Here is a 12,437-nt window from a genome sequence, read left to right as displayed (position 1 = left end):
GGTTTTCCATTTTAACGCTTTCCACCGATGGCAACTTCAGTTTGGGAAGGCTGGCAAACTTGGCATCTTTAAATGTACAGGCCCCACCGCTTGTTAGCGGGTGAGTTGATTTCAATGTGATTTGTTCGCTATGTAATGTGTAACCAGAACATCATTAGTATGGGCTGAATCCATTGCTGGCTTGCTTTACCTTAATGTGTATATGACAGCACAAAAATTACTCTCGCCTCCTCCCCAATTTAAATACCACGTGAAAGTTTAGGGGCCGGGGCTCTGGAGTACCTGGCAAGAGAGATCCTGGAGCTGGTGGGCAAGGTGACATGAGGGCGGGCATCCCCCAGGCAACAGAAGTGACGGGAAACTCAAGCTGCTGGGTGCCTCACCATCTCCTAGGGCAGTGGGAGAGGCGGGTGCGGGATCGAGTCAGCTCCACTGACCCTGGAAGCAGATCACTCGGTGACCACATGGCAAGTGCCAAGGTGGGCTGGTTAGAAGGCCCGCCCCAGCTCTCTGGGGCCTTGCCCCGGTTGTTTTAGGCGCTGTCAGACCCTCTAGCCCTCACCTCGCCCAACATCCAGGCCCTCCCGCCACCAAAGAAATCAGGCCCTAATCCAGCCACCAGTGGTGGTAAATCGGTTGGCAAGAAGAGCTGGTGGCAATTACAGGACTTTTAAATGCCGTGGGTTGAGCAGGGGACTGGAGCCAGCAAGGTTGTCTGATCCATGCTGCAGAAATCGTGCCATATTTGTATTTTGATGAAGTGTAAATCACCCTAAATAGCTGGCATGTTTGATATATTATGTGCAGCACCTTTGTGTTTGATGCCAATAGCACTTGGTCAGCTTCCTCTGCCCAATATAGCTGCTTGTCTAGGACATGTGTTGATGGGATAAGTGCAGGTGTGGTGTGGCGGGGGCTGTAATTACAGTTGGAAACTTTCTTTCTAACCTGAAGCCATCTGCTGACAAGGCACGAAAGGATCTGTGCTTGTCTTATTGTCTCATGTGTAAAAATTCCCTTCAGGATCTGCTTAAATTAGCTTCTCCCAGCAGGGAAATAAAGCCTTTGATTTTGTATTTTTGCCAGTGACCCTGCAGAGTACAATCACCTCATCAATGCCCTTAGCTTCTTTACTTACAACATCATTGGTACCTTACACATTTCTACACACAAAGACTAGCCGAAATCTGGCACATGCACCCCTCAAAACATTGTGGGTTACATAGAATTTACAGCACAGAAACATCCAATTCAGTCCAACTGGTCTGTGCCGGTGTTTATGCTCCACACCAGCCTCCTCCCACCTCGCTTTATCTCCCCTATCAGCATGACCTTCCATTCCTTTCCCTCTCGTGCACTTATTTACTTTCCCCAAAGCACATCCATGCTCTTCGAGCTCGGGGCCAACTGAAAATTTTATCCGAGATATTTGTAAGTTTATCGAGGGTTACGTTACCAAGGCTGGTAAATGGAGTGAAGATACAGATCAGCCAGGATCTAGTAGCCTGGAAGAATAGCCAGAAGGGTCTAAATGGCCTTTCCCTCTCCCTATTTTGCCAAGCTGTGATTGGGAATTTCTGCCACACTCATGATGGATGTCCAGTCAAGTTTTCCTCCTTCAATGAAATACACCAAAATAACTTGGCATATTTACTAAGGTGCCAATCTCATGTAGTGCACTTTGCAAGATGTAGAATTCTTGCTGACGTGGCTGGCAATGGGCATTACCAGTCTTGGTTTTAACGGAAAAGGTTGTTCATTACAAAAAACTTAGAGTTCACTCTCTGCATAAATTCAGCAGGACTCCCAATCCCCAAACAGAATAATTAACTTCTGAAGTTCTTCCAATTATTACACTACATAATAATGTAATTTCTCTCACGAGTTATGATGATCTGAAATGCACTGCCTGGGAGGGTGATGGAAACAGATTCAGTACTAACTTCCAGAAGGAATACTTGAAGGGAAGAAGTTTGCCAGGCTATGGTGAAAGAGCAGGGAGGATGTAACAAATAGGAGAGCTCTTTGAAAGAACCCAACACTGATACAATGGGCTGAACTGCCTCCCTCTGTGCTGTAAGATTCTATAATTATACTGTTTATGGGATTGTTTCTTCACCACGTGTGGAACAGATAAAAACACAAACCACAATAATGAAAGAAAAATAACAGCCGGTGATGACTGACATGAAGAAACTATACACGGAACAGAAAGGATCAAGTCATGTGGTATGATGTCACGGCACATATAAAAACACAGTCATGCACAATGACCCCATCCGTGGGATTTGCTGGCTTATTTCCAAGCAAAATTAACTTGGTGTACTTATATGAAACTACACAGAATTTACAGCACAGAAACAGGCCTTTCGACTTAACTGCTTGCGTTGGTATTTATGCTCTATACAAGCCTTCTCCCACCCATTTTCATCTAATCCCATTAGCATATCCTCCTATTCCTTTCTCCCTCATGTATTTATCCAGATTCCCTTTAAATACATCCATGCTATTCATCTCAATGACCCCATGTGGGAGTGAGTTCCACATTCTCACCACTCCCTGGATGAAGAGGTTTCTCATGAATTCCTTAGTGACTGTCTTATATTTATGGCCCCTAGTTTTGGACTCTCCTACATGTGGAAACACTTCTCTATGTCTACTCTATCAAATCCCTTCATAATTTTGAAGACCTCTATTAGGTTACACTTAGCCTTACCCTTTTTCAGAGAGAAACGCCTCACCCTGTCTAGTCTTTTGCCCTTGAGATTTCAAAATAAACAGCTAAATTGAGATATTCACCCCAAATTAATGGAAATAATGTAGAACCTAGGAGAAAAGCTCTAGCCTTATTCTGCCTCAAGTTACTCGACTCACTCTACAGCCTCCACAGATAATTGTATCAACACCAATCTCACTTGAGGCCAAATTGTTATGGACTGCAAACCTGTAACATTCTGTAAACATACATATTGACAGAGAAACAATGCTTTGTCAATAAGGCCTGTAGCCAAACCCACTTTATTGAACCAGTGCTCAGCTGGAGGAGTGCTCATGTCGGGAGCTGTATTATCCACAGGCACCATATGGAACCTGAACCCAAGGGACACAATTTCTCTGTAGTTTTAAGTATAGATGCACTTTTGGATACTTTACCTTCCACTCAGTGTAGAGTTAAAGGGTACTACATGGATTCCCAGGGGGCCACCATCTCCAGAAAACTCCACCTTCTTTGTGAAATGACTGCCAAAAAAAAAAGACAAGATGGATGAGGTTACACCCAACAACAGCTGGGACTCTACAAAACCACAGCTTTTTAACCCATTTTCCCCAATAAGTAAACAGTGTAGGGTGACTGGATTATAGTGCATCTGTCAGGGCCTTAAGGATATTTAAGAAAAAAGACTCAAATAAGTCAAATGCAAATAAACAGAACAAAGACTCTGGACTGCTGTTCTTCCGACAGCTGGCTGCTTACAGCATAAACGAGCACAATCGATACTACAGTTTGGTCTTCAGTCAAAGCTCTCAAAAACATGATTGCTTAAACGAGGGAGTAAAATCTCCTCATAGTACAGTGCCATGACAGAACACTCAAGCCGCGAGTGTACTTGAGAACGAGAGAGAGATCAGGTTAACTGCACAACTTTCACAATGAGCAGCAAAAAGTGTGATGACCATTAATAAAATAAGTTTCAATGTCTGAAATGCTATAATGTTGTAACGAACATGAAGTTTGAGATTGTTATGGTTTGGAACTGTCTCCTTAATTTACGTGAAAATGGAGGAATGAAGGGGGTCATATGACTTGTTCTCAATTCTGCCTGACAATAAGCTTGGATGGCCTGCAGGTTGTTGAAGGTTAAAAGGGGGCACAGGCTAACTTACTGGGAAGAAGGGGAGAGATATTCACACCTGTAAACAATGACAAGGGCAGCTCTGCTGGTGGTGGCTGGACTGATGGGCCTGGATTTGCACAGGGTCGTGGAGGCTCTGTGGCTTATCAAAAATGGCACTGGGACCTCAGATCCAAAAGTCATAAGTCCCGCCCTCATTTCTGATTGGTGCTTGCGTTGGTAGTGGGAAGGGAGCAGCATGTGATTCACATATGAGGGAACCCAAACCCAGCAGGGCCATAGGTTACTAAGTTTAAACAGATCTTGTTTTTGCTGGACCGAGGTCCATTTCCCACAGTGTGTAACTTATCATTTTTAAGAGTAGATGTGAACGCTCACGAAAAATGGATAAGGTCTGTGGAACTGTCAAGCTGTCAAGTTATTTAAATCCCCTGTCCTTTAAAAAAAATTCAGCCTGCTGTGTCTGCGTTGAAAAATGTTGGTGCTCGTAGTTTCAGTAGCTCTTTGTTGACATAACCCTAAGGGCTATCATGATAGCATTGTTACTGCTTGACCGCTTCCACAACCTATCCTTATCACAGTGGGCAGCCGTAAGTTCATAATCTGATTGACAGCTCCAAGAGGTTATTCAAGAGTTAGCTGTCTTTGGTGTGGGGCTATGAATACAAATGTTTATTTTTACAAGGAATTAAGTACTTAAGGGGATTTAAATGTATTAAATGGACTTTTATCAATGGGATTTTTTGATGTAGTGAAATCTGTAATAGATGCTTAGAACTTTATTTTATTTCATCTCAGCATGGTTCCTGAGGTCTGCCCATTGTGGGTGCTGGGTGAGTTGGCATGGAGAGTGTAAGGGCAAAGGGTGGTGGATCATGTGTTGGCACTAAGTTGGCATATAGGTAAAAAGGGGCCTTGGAGTTAGGTTGGCATGGGGGGTTATGAGGAGCTATGGGGTGGCAGCATGGGTTGGCATGGACGAGGCATGGAGAGTGGGTGTGAGGGCTGGAGGGCCTATTTTCAACCACATAACTGGGATGAAGTCCCAGAGCACCGAGGCAGGCCTTTTAACCAGCCCACCTTGGCATTCGGCAGCCCTTGTGGCTGACTCCGAATTATTTGCAGGGATGGCAGAAACACCATTCAGTTTAAATACTATTCATTAAGCAACTTGTACTCTAAAGTACAGAAAAGATCCCCCATTTAATTTTTAAAATGACTGAAAATTTCTCTCCACTATTATACTTTACTTTGTCCATTAAGTAGACACTTCATTCTCCAGGAACCAAAGCTATTATCAGCTTCTGATGGCTTGCTTCCCTTTTCTTTTCCAGCTGGATAACTTGTAATCCCCGAGCTGACTTTCACAGTGAGGTTTACCCTGGAGATCCTGCCCTCTAACCAAAGCTAGGCAAATCTTCCAGCCTTGTTTAAATCCTCACAACTTGGTCTCTTTAATCTAAGCACAAGCCAAGTGCCCCATGCCAACTTAGTGCCAACTCATGTCAACACATGATCCTCCACCCACCACCCCATGCCAACTCACCCAGTATCCACCAAGGGCAGACCTCAGGAGCCATATTGAGATGAAATAAAATAAAGTTCTAATGATCTATTACCGACTTCACTGGTTGCTTTTAGTTTGTTTATTGCAGTGAAATTCTCAAGGCTTGAAATCTTGCTGAGAGATCTTTTCGGTCAGTCACTGGAATTCAAGTATCTTTTTAGAAGTTATTGGGGATCGTAACAATATCCAGAACTTTGGAAATCCTTACCATGTCCAGAAGGAAAGCTAGTGATTTAGGTGGGGGCAGAGAGGTGGAAAGCCACTTAGTTTGGAATATTTACCAGTGGAAGTTATTGTTCTGTTGCTCCTTGAGTGACTGTTGATTAGCTGAGGGCATCATGGCTAAGCCCAATTCTCTCTCCAGTTAAGAGACACACACCCACACCCACACACACACTCACGATGGGATATACAAGTGCGAAATCTGATTGATTTTCCCCCTCTGTAGACCAGGAACACAAAAGCCAATTGTAGTATACACTATCTGGATAACACGATAGACTAGAAAAAGAATAGTGAGACCTTCTGTACTTCATGTAGCGCTGCACCAAACAGAGCCTTGACTCAGCTTGTCATCAGGGAGCATTTCTGGTACATTTTCATCGCTAAAAAAGATATATTAGAATCGGGTGCATCTACTGATGACACAACAGATAAATCTACTGCCTGATATGCCTTAAAGGGAGAATTATGACAGGTTCCATCTGTCCTGGGTAAACATCTCAGAATAATTCATGGGAGTAGGGGAAAGGGAAGTCAAGGGGTGGAAAAGAAACATTGAATGAAGGGTGTTATGCCCCTTAACAGTTTTTAAAATCTAAACAGTTAGAAGGTCTCGTACCTGACAGTGGGTCTGTGCTGAATTAACTGCTCAGCCCAGGTGGGGTGGGGGATGCTAAAAACAATGCCTTTGCATCAGAGAGTGAATAACAAGTACTTTCCCACTTCTGCTCGGCATCCTGCTAGAAATGCATGCTTGCCTGTCAGATGAAAAGCGTTGGCCCTGACTTTGAGGAAGGGTATTTGGTCATACAAACATATAAATTAGAAGCAGGAACAGGCGACTCGGCCCCTCAAGTCTGTTCCGCCATTCAATAAGATCATGGCTGATCTGATTGTAACCTCATCCCCACGTCTGCCTACCCCCGTTAACTTTTCACCCCCTTACTTATCAAGAATCTATCTACCTCTGCCTTAAAGATATTGAAGGGCTCTGCTTCAACCGGCTTCTGAGGAAGAGAATTCCCAAGTCTCGCCACCCTCAGAGAGAAAAAAAAAGACTTTTCCTCATCTCGCTCCTAAATGGGAAGCCCCTTATTTGTGCCGGGATTTTACAGCCCCGCTGTGGCAGGACCAGGCATGGGCGATGCGGCAGCCCAGCGGCTTTCGGCGGGACCTGGCAATCCCGGCAGTGGGCAGGGCTGGGAAATCCTGCCCTTTGAAACAGTGACCCTGAGCAAAGCTAATAGAATGTTATTGTTTATTGCGAGGGGAGTTGAATACAAGAGTCGGGAGGTTATGCTTCAGGTATACAAGGCATTGGTGAAACCACATCTGGAGCACTGTGTACAGTATCGGTCTCCTTTATTTAAGGAAAGATGTAAATGCGTTGGAAGCAGTTCAGAGGTTTACTAGATTAATACCAGGAATGGGCGGGATGTCTTATGAGGAAAGGCTGGACAGGCTAGGCTTGTATCTGTTGGAGTTTAGCAGAGTAAGAGACGACTTGATTGAAACATAGAAGATCCTGAGGGGCCTTGACAGGGTGAATGTGGAAAGAATATTTTCTCTTGTGGGAGAATCAAGAACTCAGGGTCACTGTTTCAAAACAACGGGTCACCCATTTAGGACAGAGATGAGGAAAAGATTTTCACTCAGAGGGTTGAGAGACTTTGGAATTCTCTTCCTCAAAAGCTGGTTGAAGCAGAGTCCTTGAATATCTAAGGCAGAGGTAGATAGATTCTTGTTAAGCAAGGGGGTGAAAGGTTATTGGGGGTAAGCAGGAATGTGAGGTTAAAATCAGATCAGCCATCATCTTATTGAACGGTGAAGCAGGCTTGAGGGGCCGAGTGGCCTACTCCTGCTCCTAATTTGTATGTTTGAATGACCAAATGCCCTTCCTATGCTTAATACAGCTTGCATTTATACAGTGCCTGTGACATAGTAAACCACCCCAAAGTTACTGTACAGGAATACAATCAGGCAAAATTTAACATCGAGCCACACAAGGAGATATTAGGGCCAGTGACCAAAGGCTTGATCAAAGAGTTGGGCTCTAAGGAGCATCGAAAAGGAGGAGAGAGGGGCAGAAAGCTTTAGGGAAGGAATACCAGAGTTAGGGTTGAGGCATCTGAAGATACGTGAACAATGGTAGCATTATTAAAATTGGGGATACGCAAGAGGCCAGAATTAGAGGAATGCGGAGATCGCAAAGACTGGAAGAAGGTTAGGGAGATAGTGATGAGCAAAACCACAGAGGGGTTTGAACAACAGGGTGAGAATTTTGTTACCATCCCTAATTGCACTTGAGAGGTGGCGATGAGCCAGGAGAGCATTGGAATAGTTGGGTCTGGAGGTGGCAGCAGCATGCATGAGAGTTTCCGCAGAAGAGGGGCTGAGATAAAAGTTTATAGTCGACTGTCATGCATGAATGACCAGAGATGCCAGAGGGGGTCAGGTGCCTCATGAAATCGGATCCTGGAAAGGAGTTTCACCTTCAGAGTTAAAAAGGACAGGGTTGAAAAACTGGAGCAAGAAATAAATCTATTTAGCCCTCTTCCCTATCAATTGCAATTATACAAGAGACTTTGTTCTTATAGCTAGTCAGCCTGGATTTTTTTTTATTTGTTCATGGCATGTGGGCATAGTTGGCAAGGCCAGCATTTATTGCCCTTTCATAATTGCTCTCAAAAAGGGGCTGGTGAGTTCCCTTTTTGAACCATTGCAGTCCGTGTGGTGTAGGTACACCCACAGTGCTGTTAGGAAGGGAGTTCTAGAATTTTGACCCAGTGACAGTGAAGGAATGAGAATATAGCTCCAAGTCAAGATTGTGCATGACTTGAAGGGGAACTTGTTGGTGGTGGTGATCCCATGTGCTTGCTGTCCTGGTCCTTCTAACTGATAGAAGTCACAGGGAGGTGTTGTCGAAGGAGCCTTGGCAGAATACTGCAGTGCATCTGTAGATGGTACACTGCAGCCATGTGGATCAGTGGTGGAAGAAATTAATATTTAAGGTTGTGGACGGGGTGCCAATCAAGCAGGCTACTTTGTCCTGGATGGTGTTGAGCTTCTTGAATGTTGTTGGAACTGCACTCATCCAGGCAAGTGGGGAGTATTCCATCACACAACTCCTTCTCAACTCTCTGGAGTGGGATCTGAATCCACAACTTTCTGACTCAGAGGTGAAAGTGCTACCAATGAGTCATGACTGACCCCTTTATGTACAAGTCTAGGCAGTGAACACCAATGGGCTTTTTGACTATCAGGGTCATCATAGTCAAACCTGACCTGGACCTTGCCCAATGTTCACACATGCCCATATTTAACTGCAAACTTACTGATTAACAAACTGGAGCAAGAACTCTCTCTGATCAATCATTTCCCTTCCCCAGCACTAGAATGATGAAGACAATTTCTTGTTCCATTTTCATGCAAGAATCTTATTGCAGGCACCCTCAGAGTTAATCTGCCCAGCAGTTTATCCCTTTTCCAGCTTTCATAATTGTAGGCAAAAGCACGCAGATGCTTTGTGTCATTTAACATCTGGTATAAGTAAATATGAACATCTCATACAACATGTAAAAGAACCAGGGGGTAGATGAGGAGAATTTTATGCAGAGTCATGATGATATGGAACGCACTGCCTGAAAGGGTGATAGAAACAGATTCATAGGTAACTTTCAAAAGGGAATGAATGTGCACTTGAAAATGAAACATTTACAGGGCTTTTGAGAAGGAGCAGGGAGTGGGGCTGATTGTTTAGCTCTTTCAATGAGTTGACACAGACACAATGGCCAAGTGGCCTCCTTCTCTGCTATGTGATTCTATAACTCTAAGAGATACACACAGCTATGTGATGTCTCCCTATTATTTTCCAACTGTATATAAATTATATATAGATAAGATTATTCAACTGGTTATACAGTTTTCTTTGACATTGTGGTGGAACTTAATTAGCTTACTGTCAAGACCCTCTGATTGCAACTGAAAAGTTTTTGCGTGCAAATAAATTGCATAGGGATAAAGGGCTTCCAAATTCCCCGATGCACTGTGTGACTTCACATTTCCACTATAGGTATTCTTAAAATCTAAAGAGGTAAAACTTCCTACTATTTTTTAATCCCTTCCTTTCTCTACTACCCCCCCAAAATAGAAATTGCTCTTGTTTACATTAAGAAATTTTGGCACACAGACCAGAAATTCCTGAAAGAACAATGCCAGCCAAAGGAAAGAGAATCTATGCTTCGCTCACCCCTCAAGACACACCTGTGCATCCTAGCTGACCATTTTTGGGAGGAGGCGGTGTCTGGGTCAGCTTATCGGCTTAATTCAAGTTGGAGGCAGACAAAGGAAGGTCAAGTGGCAGTAAGATGCCCATTAGAGAGGAAAGACGCATGCCAAGGAGAGGAACAGAAATTGTGGGGCTCTCCCTCAGACAAGAAAACAAATTGGACACACAAACCCTGTACCATTCCACCACTGTCGGCTGGGTCGTCAACCACATGGGTTCAAAGCTCTGGAATTCCTTCCCTAAACCTCTCTACTACTCCATCTCTCACCTTAAACCTAACCCTAACCTGTTCTAATATGTGGCTTAGTGTCAAATATTATTTGACAATGGTCTTGTGCAGTGCCTTGGCATATTAAATATGCTATATGAATGAAAGTTGTTGTTGCTGTCAAACTATTTTCTCTGCTGTTGTCTCTCCGCCCTCTCCCTCCCCCAAATAGTTTGGTTGATCCAGGAATACACACTTTTTAACAATGCAGGAAAAGAAAATGGGGTGGGTAAATTAACTAAAAAAAAAGCTTACATAAACTTTCACTGCCTCCCAGAGACATCACAGTTGTACAGCGTGAATAGAAAAAATAAATCAGAAAGATTTATGAGCAAGAGCAGTCAGAGGCACAAAAACAAACACAAGAGGGCTGCGGATGGAGAAGCAACTGATAACTCACTTGTTAGCAGGAAATGTAAAGTCACCAGTAACTTTATCAGTCTCTTTTCCTCACAAGGGAAACAGAAAGATAAGAAGAGATGCCACATTTCCGCATGAGATAGAATGTGCCATTTCCAAGGCTACGATGGGTGGGTGGGGGTGGGTGGGGGGGTGGCGGTGGAAGGCGTGGGTGAAAAAATAAAATATCAGTCTCCAAACCAGGGTGTAGGGCTACCAGCTTTGGTTAGACATATTTCTGAAGGTTTTAGCACTTGACCCACTGCTGTGCCCTATTAAACAGCCTTTTTTTATTCTTCAATACTTTTTATCTAAAACGAATATGAAGAAAACAGACAGCCCTGGAGATTAGTCTTCATTTCATGGAGACGGCATGCCCCAGAAGGAATAAACAGTAAAAACTGGGCAATAAGAGTACTGGTCCGAACTGCTTGTTCCTTCTGTGCAGGGCAATAATGGAGACCTGCAACTCTAGGTTCACGAATGTCAGGGTTGCAATCCCTCAACATCCCTGTGATCATTTAGTGATTGAAATATAGTGAATAGGTAGCCTCATTTTTCTTCCATAGGTTTTGTCGACCACATTTTGTTTTTAGATCTCTGCTGTTCTCACTCTACTGGAACAGGCAGCTGCAAGGTGCTGGGTTCAATAAGAGACAGAGACAGAGAGAGCGAACGAACGGGATGGAGAGAGAGGGTGAGTGGGGTAGAGAGAGAGAGAGAGGGCGAGCAGGGGAGAGAGAGAGGTGAGCAGGGGAGATAGAGAGAGAGAAGGTGAGCTGTGGAGAGAGAGAGAGAGCGAGCAGGGGAGAGAGAGAGCGAGTGGGGGGGAGAGAGAGGGCGAGCGGGGGGGAGAGAGAGAGAGCGAGCGGGGGGGAGGGAGAGAGCAAACGGGGAGAGAGCGCGGGCGGGGGAGAGAGAGCAAGCGAAGGGAGAGAGAGATAGAGAGAGCGAGCGGGGGAGAGAGCGAGCGAGCAGGGGAGAGAGCGAGCGAGCAGGGGAGAGAGCGAGCGAGCAGGGGAGAGAGCGAGCGAGCAGGGGAGAGAGCGAGCGAGCAGGGGAGAGAGCGAGCGAGCAGGGGAGAGAGCGAGCGAGCAGGGGAGAGAGCGAGCGAGCAGGGGAGAGAGCGAGCGAGCAGGGGAGAGAGCGAGCGAGCAGGGGAGAGAGCGAGCAGGGGAGAGAGCGAGCGAGCAGGGGAGAGAGCGAGCGAGCAGGGGAGAGAGCGAGCGAGCAGGGGAGAGAGCGAGCGAGCAGGGGAGAGAGCGAGCGAGCAGGGGAGAGAGCGAGCAGGGGAGAGAGCGAGCAGGGGAGAGAGCGAGCAGGGGAGAGAGCGAGCAGGGGAGAGAGCGAGCAGGGGAGAGAGCGAGCAGGGGAGAGAGCGAGCAGGGGAGAGAGCGAGCGAGCAGGGGAGAGAGCGAGCGAGCAGGGGAGCGAGCGAGCGAGCAGGGGAGCGAGCGAGCGAGCAGGGGAGCGAGCGAGCGAGCAGGGGAGAGAGCGAGCGAGCAGGGGAGAGAGCGAGCGAGCAGGGGAGAGAGCGAGCGAGCAGGGGAGCGAGCGAGCGAGCAGGGGAGCGAGCGAGCGAGCAGGGGAGCGAGCGAGCGAGCAGGGGAGCGAGCGAGCGGGGGAGAGAGCGAGCGAGCGGGGGAGAGAGCGAGCGAGCGGGGGAGAGAGCGAGCGGGCGGGGGAGAGAGCGAGCGGGCGGGGGAGAGAGCGAGCGGGCGGGGGAGAGAGCGAGCGAGCGGGGGAGAGAGCGAGCGAGGGAGAGAGAGAGAGTGAGCGGGGGAGAGAGAGCGAGCGGGGGAGAGAGAGAGAGCGTGGGCGGGGGAGAGAGAGAGCAAG

The 12,437-nt window shown here is 46.2% G+C and overlaps 1 protein-coding gene across 1 annotated transcript in view; it reads right to left on the bottom strand.

The window, feature by feature from the left end:
* LOC144686400 (partitioning defective 3 homolog B-like) overlaps positions 1 to 12,437 on the bottom strand; it is an 877,073-nt gene that overhangs the window by 494,823 nt on the left and 369,813 nt on the right. Inside the window, exon 6 of the mRNA XM_078551550.1 lies at positions 3,154 to 3,240. Coding sequence (XP_078407676.1) covers positions 3,154 to 3,240 — 87 coding nt within the window. The remainder of the gene's footprint in view (positions 1 to 3,153; positions 3,241 to 12,437) is intronic.

Source organism: Cetorhinus maximus, chromosome 11 (genome assembly GCF_964194155.1).
Source record: "Cetorhinus maximus chromosome 11, sCetMax3.hap1.1, whole genome shotgun sequence".
Lineage (NCBI taxonomy): Eukaryota > Metazoa > Chordata > Chondrichthyes > Lamniformes > Cetorhinidae > Cetorhinus > Cetorhinus maximus.
The sequence above is the reverse complement of the archived record's forward strand: the minus strand, read 5'-3'. Positions and strand labels throughout refer to the sequence as shown.